This window comes from Orcinus orca, chromosome 12 (genome assembly GCF_937001465.1).
Source record: "Orcinus orca chromosome 12, mOrcOrc1.1, whole genome shotgun sequence".
Lineage (NCBI taxonomy): Eukaryota > Metazoa > Chordata > Mammalia > Artiodactyla > Delphinidae > Orcinus > Orcinus orca.
The window spans coordinates 86,280,608-86,294,399 of record NC_064570.1 but is presented as its reverse complement, the minus strand read 5'-3'; the positions used below and the strand labels follow the sequence as shown (position 1 = coordinate 86,294,399).

The 13,792-nt window shown below is 34.0% G+C and overlaps 1 protein-coding gene across 2 annotated transcripts in view; it reads right to left on the bottom strand.

Moving 5' to 3' along the window:
- EYS (eyes shut homolog) overlaps window positions 1-12,865 on the bottom strand; it is a 1,673,869-nt gene extending 1,661,004 nt beyond the window's left edge. For both annotated transcript variants that reach the window (XM_049695235.1, XM_004282511.3), the window contains exons 1-2: window positions 12,115-12,865; window positions 8,296-8,409 (exon numbers count right to left, since the gene is read on the bottom strand). In XM_049695235.1, coding sequence (XP_049551192.1) covers window positions 8,296-8,409; window positions 12,115-12,865 — 865 coding nt within the window. The remainder of the gene's footprint in view (window positions 1-8,295; window positions 8,410-12,114) is intronic.
- Between the last annotated feature and the right edge of the window lie 927 nt (window positions 12,866-13,792).

Below are 13,792 nucleotides of genomic sequence, written 5' to 3'. Positions count from 1 at the left end.
CATAACATTGGTTTAAGATCAATATCACTACAGTAAAATAATCCAAATTTTGACTCTATTTCCAACATTTCCTCAAAAAGTAAAATAGAGATGAGATTATTTCATGGACTTGTTTTCTGATAAAAAGAAAGACACATAAAAAAAAGACAAAAAATGGCACATAATAAATAGTAGTTAATAAATGTTCTATTTATTGAATAATAATGAGAGGGCATTCAAATTGGCACAACATATATGTTTCATTAATTTAGCTAAATTATATGTTTTATTGAGCATTCAAGACTTTTTGTTTGTAATCAATTTATACTCTCATTCATACACAAGATATAAAAAATAATAATGATCATCCTGAGATCTCATAGTTATCAATAATTGCAACTTATTAAATGAATAAGATATACCAGATACTTAGCACACAAATTGTCTTGAGACAACTTACAGTGGGATGGGGAGCAGTTGGATGCATTGCTTTGCCAGTCAGTCAAAGGAGAATTTATCACAATGGAAGGACACACAAAAATACAGAAGGCACAAAGGAAGCTTCAGTCCATCAGGCTGGAGTAGGGTAGCAAAGGAAATCCTTCCTGTTAGTAATTGGATAGAGAGCCTTTGCTTTTCTAGTGTTATGTTACTGTTGATTATGCTGTGCTTAGAAGTATGGGTCACTATCAGTGCTGATAGTGATTGCAGTGACCAGAGAATCAAGAAGAAAAATACAACAAAAGTAAGGTGTTATGATGTAAATAACAATCCAAAGTACATAACAGCCTTCCTAGTCAACACCTAAGAACATTATGTGCATCACTAAGTGTGTAGCTTGTGTAACTATTTGCCATAATTTTAACTCTAAGTTGTATGAATGGGAAGCCATAGAGTTGATTGTACATGTAGTGTGCCTATTGGCTCATGTGACATGATTAATTATCCACAATACTTAACAAATTACACTTATGAGAGCAGGACTAGGTCAGTTCTCTACCTGTCAGGGGGTTAGAGTTAGGGTGGAGTGGAGAGTGGACTGAGATCAGTTTTCTAGCCTCTACCAGAACTGAGTTTCAAATAGGATTAAAGTTCAATTATTAAAAATGAAAAAATAGTTATATCTGATTTAGCTCCTGCTAGCTTTCCTATCCATGGACAAAATACTATTCTCCATAAATTCTACCCACTGCTAGGGATTTTGAAAATGGGGAAATTTACTTTACCTTGAAAGATTTTCTGCCTTCTTTCTGCTTTAAACTGCTAATGAAATGTCTTACAGTAATCTTCACTCATCAGATTAGACCTCTTATCAGTCAGAATGATACCGGGGGTTATCACATCCTGAAAAATACTTATTCCTCCAATGCAATGCAATGTTTTCCAAAAATCATTCACCTTGGGTATAGAGATCACAGCATGCCTTGCAAATAAACGATCTTGAATCCTGAAACTAAAATTATTATCTTGCAGCTGTAACTTAGCCTTAAACTAAGACTGTGAGCTTATTTTCTGACAATCACTTGTTACTATATCAAAATCATATTTGAAAATATGGAACCGACCAGGAGAATTTTAATAGTTCCTTGGATTGCTCCAAAAATACATGAAAGTCTTTTTGCAATAAACCTTATGAAGTTATAAAATTAGAGATCATTTTATAATAGATACATAAATCTTGTATAACATTTTCAAGTTTGGAATTACAATGAAGAATACATTTTCATACAGTTTTAGAATAGATCTTTACTCCTTAATTTTACTTTTACAAGGTTTGTGATTGTAGTTTTACCTCATGGTTAATTATTTTTTTTTTAACATCTTTATTGGAGTATAATTGCTTTACAATGGTGTGTTAGTTTCTGCTTTACAATAAAGTTAAACAGCTATACATATACCTATATCCCCATATCTCTTCCCTCTTGCGACTCCCTCTCTCCCACCCTCCCTATCCCACCCCTGTACATGGTCACAAAGCACCGAGCTCATCCCCCTATGCTATGTGGCTGCTTCCCACTAGCTATCGGTATTTTGTGTTTCTTTTTCCAGGTTTTGTTTTTTGTTTGTTTTGTTTTCTGTTTTTTGTTTTTTGTTTTAACATCTTTATTGAGTATAATTGCTTTACAATGGTGTGTTACTTTCTGCTTTATAACAAAGTGAATCAGTTATACATAGACATTTGTTCCCATATCTCTTCCCTCTTGCATCTCCCTCCCTCCCACCCTCCCTATCCCACACCACTAGGTGGTCATTAAGCACCGAGATGATCTCCATGTGCTATATGGCTGCTGCTTCCCACTAGCTATCTATTTTATGTTTGGTAGTGTATATATGTCCATGCCACTCTCTCACCTTGTCACATGTTACCCTTCCCCCTCCACATATTCTCAAGTCCATTCACTAGTAGGTATGTGTCTTTATTCCCTTCTTAACCCTAGGTTCTTCATGACCTTTTTTTTTTTTCCTTAGATTCCATATATATGTGTTAGCATATGATATTTGTTTTTCTCTTTCTGACTTACTTCACTCTGTATGACAGACTCTAGGTCCATCCACCTCACTACAAATAACTCAATTTTGTTTCTTTTTATGGCTGAATAATATTCTATTGTATATATGTGCCACATCTTCTTTATCCATTCATCTGTTGATGGACACTTAGGTTGCTTCCATGTCCTGGCTATTGTAAATAGAGCTGCAATGAACATATTGGTACATGACTCTTTTTGAATTATGGTTTTCTCAGGGTATATGCCCAGTAGTGGGATTGCTGGGTCGTATGGTAGTTCTATTTTTAGTTTTTTAAGGAACCTCCATACTGTTCTCCATAGTGGTTGTATCAATTTACATTCCCCCCAACAGTGCAAGTGGGTTCCCTTTTCTTCACACCTTCTCCAACATTTATTGTCTGTAGATTTTTTTTTTTTTTTTTTTTTGTGGTACGCGGGTCTCTCACTGTCGTGGCTTCTCCCATTGCAGAGCACAGGCTCCGGACGTGCAGGCTCAGTGGCTGTGGCTCACAGGCCTAGCTGCTCCGTGGCCTGTGGGATCTTCCCGGACTGGAACATGAACCCGTGTCCCCTGCATCAGCAGGTGGACTCTCAACCACTGCGCCACCAGGGAAGCCCTGTCTGTAGAATTTTTGATGATAGCCATTCTGACCTGTGTGAGATGATATTTCATTGTAGTCTTGATTTGCATTTCTCTAATGATTAATGATGTTGAGCATTCTTTCATACGTTTGTTGGCAATCTGTATATCTTCTTTGGCGAAGTGTTTATTTAGGTCTTCTGCCCATTTTTGGATTGGGTTGTTTGGTTTTTTGTTATTGAGCTGCGTGAGCTGCTTGTAAATTTTGGAGATTAATCCTTTGTCAGTTGCTTCATTTGCAAATATTTTCTCCCATTCTGAGGGTTGTCTTTTGGCCTTGTTTATGGTTTCCTTTGCTGTGCAAAAGCTTTGAAGTTTCATTAGGTCCCATTTGTTTATTTTTGTTTTTATTTCCATTTCTCTAGGAGGTGGGTCACAAAGGATCTTGCTGTGATTTATGTCACAGAGTGTTCTGCCTATGTTTTCCTCTAAGAGTTTGATAGTTTCTGGCCTTACATTTAGGTCTTTAACATTTGGTAGTGTATATTTTAACACAGTATTTGAGGTGTCTTAAAAATCAGGAATCTGTTTTTCCTAAAGTATCACTAGTTTTAAAATATGATTGATGTATTCCACATTATTTCTTTGCCATCTTGATTTAAATTTGCATTAGATATAGATTATTAAACTGCTTCTAGCATGATAGCTATACATTTCCGAAAGACATGAGTTCCAAAATTCCCAGTCTGGAGTGAAACTCAAGAGCAGTGGGACTTTAACATAAAAGCTAATTTATGTAATAATAACTGATTAATAAGACATTGGAAATACCAAGTTTATGACCTTTAATATGATTCTTTAGAAAACTATAGTCTCAATTTATTTGTGAATCCTGCTTCACATATCAGATAATATGTAGTAATATGCACAGATCATCACACTGAGCAAAAAGATTATACATATATTAGTTCCTAAATGTTTTTGAAGAAATTAATTAGAAAGTATATATATAAGATAATTGCATATATAGAAGGATAGATACATAGATAGATGTTTGATAGATACCTACATACATACGTACATGCATGTCTACATACATATTTTATGTTTTAAAAATGTGATACTTCCTGCACATTTTTGGCTAAGGCTTTAAGTCACAGAATAATACAATACATACCAAAAAAAAAATCTCAATCTATTATCGTTACTAGGTCTTCTAATAAAGTCATCATCCTATTTTTTCCACAATAACACAAGTTTATGCTCATGGAGTGTGGGACACTATTTCTGAGATATAAATTCTCCCCAATTATCAAATGACCATTTGTCCTGCATTTTCTAACCAAATAATATTCACAGTTGCATTAAAGTAAGCAAATGGGTTTGATATATCTCTACTTTGTACTTTAGATTCAGCCATCGTCTTTTCTAGGATACATAAGCAGTATTTTATTTGAACATGAGGACAAACTTGCAAGTTAACCAGTGATAACTACCTCTCTTTTCTCAGTCTTTTTCAGATACAAAGGGTATTATATCTCTCATATAGGGCCGCTTGTGGATTTTGAAAACCAAGCTGCCACAAATAGTCGCCTCCTTCTTAGCTTGGAGGAGAAAGATCTAAAACTGCTCACTGCAAGTAAGCTGGGTCAGAGAGACCACAGGAAATTATGGATTGTGTCTATGTTTTATATGAGAGACAAGCTGAGGACAAACATTCCTGTCATGGAGTTTGTAGAGAGTCTATATGTCTTTGCTATAGAGTTGATCGTTTGTTCTATGGTATAAATCAGGGGTTAGTAAATTACAACTATGAGCCAAATATGACCTTCCACCTGATTTTGTAAATAAAGTTTTATTGAAACATAAGAGAATTCATTCATTTATGTATGTCTATGGATGCTTTCACACTACTAACTCAATAGCAGAGTTGAGTTACCTTGACAGATACCATATGGCTCAGAAAGTATAAAATATTTACTATCTGACCCTTTTCAGGAAAAAGTTTGCAATCTTCTGGTATAAATATACAACTACTGTATTTTATTGTTTTCTGATATTTATTTCTTATTTTACAATAAATACTTTAAATGAAATGATATCAAAAATTATTTTTTTAATAAAAAGTATGTTTCAGATTTGTTTCCCTAGAAAGTTGGTAATGAATATGGAGTTTACTCCTAAACTATGTCACTTTAATGATCCACTGCTGAGTATGTTGACATCACTGACTACATGAAACCAGAAGACACGTTTTAGTTCAAAAACCATCAGGATCTATTTAAATGTTAGTAATTATTTTAAAAGACTCCCTCACATTGATGAGTTAAGTTCAGATAAAGAAGGTATTTTTACATATCACTCTGTGAAGCATGTATTTTCACTTAGATCACACAACTATAGCAAAATTATTTTCCTAATTTTCTATTGCCAGTTTCTCTGTACATACTAAAAGTAAAGCGATTGTTATAAATGTGTTGGCTCAGTTAGCAGAATAAATTGACACAAAGATAAAAGATACCAGTCTATACTAGTAAAGTCAGAGGTTTCAAATACATAATCAGTTTATTTCAATAATAGTTTTGTTCTGTTGAAGGCAAGGTATCTGACAATATTAGGAATGCTATTGAAAATTCGCTAAAAATGTTCGAAGATAAAGTTATGAGCTCTTGTGCTAAAATTATAAGTATAAATTTTGTTAAGCTTATAATGATATATACATTGTTTGATCGAGTTGAGAAAAGGATGGAAAAAAATGTACTTGGAGTTTATTGTGGTTCATACATAATTCATAGTTTTAAAGCAAATCAGTTTTGATGCTCACACAAGTGGAATAGAATCTATAGTTGCAAAATTTACAAATAATTTAAAATATTCACAGGACAACAGACTAAAATTTTTGGAATAAAGCTGATATTGAAAATAATGTAACATAGCAAAATGTGCTTTCTTTTGCTGCTGTCCATTATCATGTAAATTTTAGAAATGTTTAAACTTGTGAAGAATGACTTTGAAAATAAATCCAGTATTTCAGGGAGGTTTTGGCATTTTAGTGAAAATATTGTAAGTTTTGGTTGCATCCCATTCAAAATCAGTTACAAACATTTAACCAAAAAAACAATAAATCAAGAACAAAAGACTGGTGTTTGAAAGTTTTAGTGAAATGTACTTATTTTTAAAAAGACATTAAAGCTTATTCTTACACAATACAATGAAAAACTTAAGCTCAATGAATTCAGAAGTGCTCGAGATCATAAATGTTATAACTAGGCTTTGGAATAGCTGGACTTATGGGGAACAACATTTGACAAAAATCCTATATTTCACAGATTATTTTTTTGTGCTAGGATATAGTGGAAATAAATTGAAGCACCTAAATTTTGCCAAACATTCAAAGGAATCATACATAGAGACCATTTATTTCATGAGGATTCTCTTTGAAAATGTTTGTCAAAAAATAATTTTGAATAGAATAAAATATAGCTCCTATGGACATACTTTATTGATGTATTTTATACAAAAAATATAATTGGGAATACTTAACATTTAGCAGATTTTCCTTTGAGGTTAGCAAGAACCTCAAAATATGTTCGGTGAAAATGTTCTCAAGATGGCACAGTTAGGAGAAGAGTAAACTGAAGGCATTAAATGACTTCAAATTTAATAATCATAAATGCAACTTTGAAGAGGGTATAGATAGCTTTATAAAAATTTATAATTATAAGACAATATTGAAAAAATACTCATTCTGCAGAAAAATAAGTGTAAATATAGTTTCTGCTTGTATTATTTTGTAATGTTTCAGATAATCAATATAAAGTATGTTTTAAAATGTCCTTTTGATTTACAGAGACCAAGTTACAATTATTGTCTTTGGAAGAAATTTTAGAAATTAATTTTTTGAACAGAGCTACATTATTTGTCTGCCTATTTAATGAAACCAATTTGCCAAAGAATAAATAAATATTTCAAATATTATGTATTTGTAACTCCTTTTAGCTACCTCTTTTGTTCAAAAATGCCATGGTTTGGGAGATAAATTATATATTCTTCATACACCTGCAGGATATGGTAAGCTATTATAAAACACCTAACAACTCATAACCTACCTCAGGAAATAAATGACCTGAAGGGAAAAGCCCTGAAAACATTTCTTTGAAGACAGTTGTTGGAGTTCTTACCACCTGCACTGCTACCAATCCCTCCTACCATTGGCAGTGGCTGATACATTCTACCAGACTCTCAAATCTCTCTCAACTAGGTTACATGGAAGGATCTGCAAAAGAAACACTGGGAGTTATCACTTTCTGCAGTTTGGGAGACACTTAACTTTTGTTTCACTCCCATGAAAGGAGTCTTTAGGTACCTAATTGTGGCCGGAAACACCACTACCCAAAGACATTTTGAAGAGAGACAAATACACTGATGGTGAGTTATATTTCCCAGAAAATGGGAAACTGTGGAAGGGTTCAAAGATGAGATCAGGGCTTCCCTGGTGGCGTACTGGTTGAGAGTCTGCCTGCCCATGCAGGGGACACGGGTTCGTGCCCCGGTCCAGGAAGATCCCACATGCCGCGGAGCGGCTGGGTCCGTGAGCCATGGCCGCTGAGCCTGTGCGTCCGGAGCCTGTGCTCCGCAACGGGAGAGGCCACAACAGTGAGAGGCCCGCGTACCGAAAAAAAAAAAAAAAAAAAGATGAGATCAGAGTGGTTTAAACACAGTTTCATTGTTAAATATTTAATCAAAAGTTAAGAAACTATTGGTTTAAACAGTGATTTTATTGACATCTTTAAGTTTATTTGAGAAGGAATAAAACATTTTTATGCTTCATGAAAGGGGATTTGTCTGTACTGACCTGTTACATAAGGAAATAATACAGATATAATTTTGCAAATTACGGGCAAAATATACACTCTTTGTAAACATATTTTAGTACCTAAGAAAAAAATATATTTTATCATAGTAAAAAAACAAACAAAAAAAACTGTTCAATTGATGGCTAAACTCTTCATATATTATGAAATATCAATATTTAGCAGAATAATCATTTAATTGTTAAACAAATTGATCTCTTAAATTTATTCTTCAAAAAACTCAGAGTATAGAACCACTAAACTTGTATTTTTCAGTAATAAATGAAACATTTCAAGTCTAATTTGAAATAAATGACAAAATTAAAATTATTTGTGTGTATGTATGCATACATACATATATGTGTATTTTTACCTGAAAATGGTTCCTCACAATCACAAATGAAACTATTTGCAGTAATATTTCTGCAGTTCCTATGGAAACAGATATGTGGTTGACACTGCCCAATTATTTCTGAACAATTTATGCCTATAAAAATAAAATAAAATTAATGTTTCAACTAGATTAAAATATGTATATTATATTTATATAGTTAATTAAAGTCATAGATTTTTCCCAAATTTTTAATAATGAATAATAGAAAAATTTTGAATAGTGTAATTCTAAGACATAGTGCTTCATGATGATGGATTTAAATGGAAACAAAACTTAATTTTAATAAATTTGACATCAGTTTTTCCATCCTTTCACTGCATAATATAATATTAAAATATTTTTCTGATTGGTGATATTTGAGCTCTAGTTAATTTTTTATGATAATTTGAATGTGTTAATCATGTAGATAATATTAATATATGTAAGTATTAATTCTTCAACATATGCTGGAGCATTGCTGTGGTAATATACAAAGTGACACATTCAAATGTATGATATATTGTATCTTAGCCCTACTACCTAGCCAAGGTAATGATTCAAACAAGGAAAATGTGAAAGTATTATACCATCTGAAGAGGAACCAGGGCATAAAGTTTCAGTCAAGCAAGAAAAGTAAGATCTACAGACCTGTTGTGCAACATTGCACCTTTTGTCAACAATAATATATTATACACTTAAAATTTTGTTTGAGGGTAAACCTCGTATTAATTCCTCGTATTAATCATTCTCTCCACAGTAAAATCAAATCAAATCAATTCATATCTAATCTAATCTAATCTAAAAATATTTGGAAGAAAAGAGGGAAGACTGCTTGGATTCTCAGAAGCCATGCACAAGCTTCTAAATTCTACACTTTCTTTGCTACTATATCAAGTTTTCCAAATCCCACTTGTACAAGCTATCATGGTCTTACTACACAAAAAAACACAACCTTGCATCGCATATATTTCTATGTAGTTGATCATCTCATAATATCCTTCTTAGAGGAATGTGCTAACAAAATTCCAGGGCATGACACATGGACAAATGTCACTACAAAACAGTTGCACATGATTTGGTAATAAGCCTGCCACTTCCCCCATTCTAATTGAATTCTTAATTTAATTTGTGAGCAGTTTTCACCAGTTGATGCTTTTGAAATTCTTTATACACTGACATCTCTACCTCACTAATGCAGAACTCTTCTTCCTTCACTTACCTCCAAACAATCCCCAACACAATGAAAATATAAGTAATAAGTAATTACAATAAGTAATTGTGTCCCAAAATATTTCCATACGCAAAAGCTAAAGTATCAGTGGTATGTTCAATAGGTCATATTCTCTTTCAGTCCTAGTGGATGTAATAGCTAAATTGTGACCACCCCCACAAAAAAAATTCTTGTGTTGAAATCCTAACCCCCATAACCTCATAGTGTGACTTACTTGGAGACAGGGTCTTTAAAGAGGTAATAGATGTTAAATGAGGTCACTAGTTTGGGTCCTAATCAAAAATGACTTATGTCCTTATAAGGAGAGGATGCACAGGCACTACAGAGAAAAGGGATGTGAAAACACAGAGAGAAATGGCTGACCATGGACCAAGGAGAGAGGCCTTAGAGAAACCACTCCTCCTGACACCTTGATTGGGACACTTAATCTCTAGAACTTTGAGAAAATAAACTTCTAATGTTGAAGCCACTCACACTGTTGTTCTTTGTTATGGCAGCACTAACAAACTAGTACAGTGAACATTCTCAGTTTCTTGGTAATCCTACATATTTCTGTATCTTTTAAGGTTTAAAATTGAAGTAATTGTGCATAATTAGAGTGGTGTCATGGTATGTGCTCAATGTCTTAAAAAATAAATAATGTTAGATACTTTTATAGAGTTTAAAATTTGATTATTTACATTATCAACTGCTGTGTTTCTAATAAACAAAGAAATAAACATTGGGATAAAACCATTCTATGCAATTATGATAACTCATTGAAATAATATTCCATGATTTATGATTATATCTATGCCAGTTAATATTATGTAGGTGGTAGAAATTTTCTGGTCAAATATTCTCTAAAATTCTTTGGACGGGTTAAAACATATACTTTAGAAGCTCTAGATTAAATTATTTCTCCATTCACCCTAAATCAGAAATTTGAGTGCTTTTATTTATTTATTTTTGCTGACCTGTCTTAATTTTAATTATCTGATATACTATGAGTCAGGTTAACTTACAACTTTTATCACCCCTGCCAGTAGGGTCAAATGCGAATTTGATCCCAGTTATACAGAGAGGATGCCCAGTTGATAATGCTGGGATTAACTTCTGAAATAGCCTCAGTACTTCTTCCCTAAAGAGTCTAAAATTACGTTTTAAATGATTGGCTTAGGTGAATTTTGGAGCCTAAAATGGCTTATAGAGTTCTTCCATTATACTTTATCACACAGTCTCCTCAAATCTAGCTTCAAGGGAGTCTTCCCCATCACACAGAAGAGCAACCCTATTGAATCCTCCTAAGGCACGCCCCACAAAATTGCAGATATATCACTGAGCCCAGTTGGCTCCAGTCACATCTGCTTCTCACCCCCCTTCCCCTCTCCTGACCAAAATGTGCTGTTAGTCTGTTGCATGTTTTCTCATCCCGTCATTGCCAATGCCAGGCATTTCCCTTTGTTAGATCATCCTCCTTTTACCTTTGTAACTCTCCATGCCAGGTCTCTGAAACTGTAATTGAAAGAAATTCTTTCACACATTCCCAAATGTCAAATATTCCCTACATTTCTCAAAGTTCCTCTTCATTTTTCTCTGATGACCCAACTTCCTTAGTAAACTTTCAAATAGGAATAGTCTATTTCCCTTAAATCCTCACTTCAGCCTCAGGTAACCTAGTTTATTTACACTGTTTTTAGGTTGCCCTTCTTTTTGCTTCATCCACTCACCAAATATCTTCCTTTGCAAACGTTTCTCATCATTGCCTCTCATTTAGCTTATAAAAAACAGTTAATAATTAAAAAAAAAACAGTTGATAATTATATCACTCTCTTTCCCTCCTTGTTCTTCTGATTTATCAATTACTTTATAGGTGCCACACCAACACCATTGAGAACATTACTTTGGGTTCACAATCATCCTTTCTTCTCCAACTCTCCCAAGCAACTTCAAACCTTCGTCCCAATAATGTGTGTCCTTATTATCCTCGACTTAGAGCCACACTTCATTTCTACATTATCACCCAGAACTGCTTGCCCCAAATACCATAACCTTAGGAATTTCATTTAATGACTAAAACATATTATTCTGATAATCTTTTTTTTTTTTTTTGAATTAGACACTAAGAGTGGATTTGGGGAAAGATGTAAAAATAGGTATTTCAGGATAAAACATATATGTTTTTAAGATATCCTCTTTAAATAAGCACAATTTTTATTTTAAAGAATGCCTGGGGCTTCCCTGGTGGTGCAGTGGTTGAGAGTCCGTCTGCTGATGCAGGGGACACGGGTTCATGCCCGGATCCAGGAAGATTCCAAATGCTGCAGAGAGGCTAGGCCCGTGAGCCATGGCCGCTGAGCCTGTGCGTCCAGAGCCTGTGCTCTGCAACGGGAAAGGCCACAACAGTGAGAGGCCCACGTACTGAAAAAAAAAAAAAAAAAAGAATGCCTGATAGGATTTTTATATGCCCGGAATCCAAATTTAGCCCATTCTAAAAAAATCTACCAAATTCTTAAAAACATAGTCTATTTTTTGGTAACTAACCATTTATGAATTCAGTCTATTTTACTATTTTAATAGAATTATGTTACTTTAAAAAATAATCTTACCTGAAATTTGTGGGTGACAGATACATTCATATCCTTGCTTATTCCATTTTTCTCTTTTATTAATGCCACTGCCATTATTTTTATATGGCTTACAGGAATATGAATCCAGCTCCTGGCAGTATTTCCCATAGAATGGAGGCTGGCAATGGCAGCTGTATATCTTGCTCCAAATTTCAGTAAGACATGTACCATGCCCAGAGCAAAGCTCCGAACTCAGATATTCCTGGCAGAACTGCTCTTTCACTGTTACATTTAGTCGAAGTCCCAGTTGACAAAGGGATGGACCACTTGGCATTACTGTGATGAAATAATGTGTCCCAACACTCAGCCACTGAGAATTAACAGTGTGCATTCCTTTTAGATTGCAACCAAAAAGTAACTGATCTTCAGTTGTAGTATTTTGCAGACAGTCAATGAATGATGCTTCAGAAACATTCATCACATTTATTTCTGGATATTGAAGAGATGGTTCAGAAGAAATTACAAGGATGTCTCCTAATTGAATTTGCAAAGGGCAAATCTGGGGAACAACTTGATTGCCAGAAGTATTCATTTTAGTATTTACATCTCCAAACCAGCAATCCCCATAGAACTCCAGGCAGATGTTTTCTGTCACTGTCCAATTCACCACATATGTTGAGGGCTGTGTACGCCATTCTTCCGTCAAGTGCCGTTTACATGTTGTTCTTCCATTTATAAACATGCTGTGAAGAACCACCAGGCTCACAAGCATAATTAAATTGTCAGTCATTTTGGGAAATTGTGTTTTACAGTCTATCATGAAAGTGTCATAAATAATTGCTGCAAAATGGGCTTTCAGTATTGCTGGAAAATTCTAAGCAGATATTTTGTTCAGGGACTCCTGGGGACTGGCTTTCTTTCTCTATTCCCAAAGTGAAAGTAGATTTGATGACTGGATTTTGATCAAGAAACAGTAGAGTTCAATTGTTTAAAATATACCTTAAAACAGAAAAATAATACATTGTTAGTGAAGTTTTTCCTAACTTAATGATATAGAAAATTCTTACCTGTTTTCTGCAAGAACTATGTCACCAACAGCTAGGCACCTTCTTTGTGAAACAAGGCCAGGAAAAATATGGTCAAGGTACGTTGTATCTCATCCTGCCATATATACTCACCTGCTTCTGAAAAGTTCTGGTATAATTACATAATTAAACCAGCAATGTACTACAGTCTTTTATACCAAGTTTCAGCATAACTGAAACACAGCAATAGTCAAGATCCTTTTTTATGGATGGTTTACTTTTTTTTCAGATACAAATATCTCTCTCTGATTAGTTTTAGGAAAAAAATCTTAAAAAAACTAAGAATAAAAATGGTTCAAATATAATGTTTGTGTAATATTTTCTTACAAACATAAGGCTTAAGGTGCCTGTTGGTGACAAAACATGTTCTTGTAATCCAAGAGGAGAGAGCTCCCACATATGTAAAATATTCATGGAACATTCTGTTATACAAATGACTAAACTCAGAATGAGTCTTCACCCAACTTCTGCAGGAATGGTGGGAGGGTGGTAGGTAAAGATGGAAAAGGAAACATAAAATGGTTTAATGGAAGGATGATAAATAGAAATAGTGTGGCAGTAACGTTCTCCTTCATCACTCAACACTGATGTGGAAGGAAGGGTCAGGGGTCAATTATGTTGGAAGGTACCAT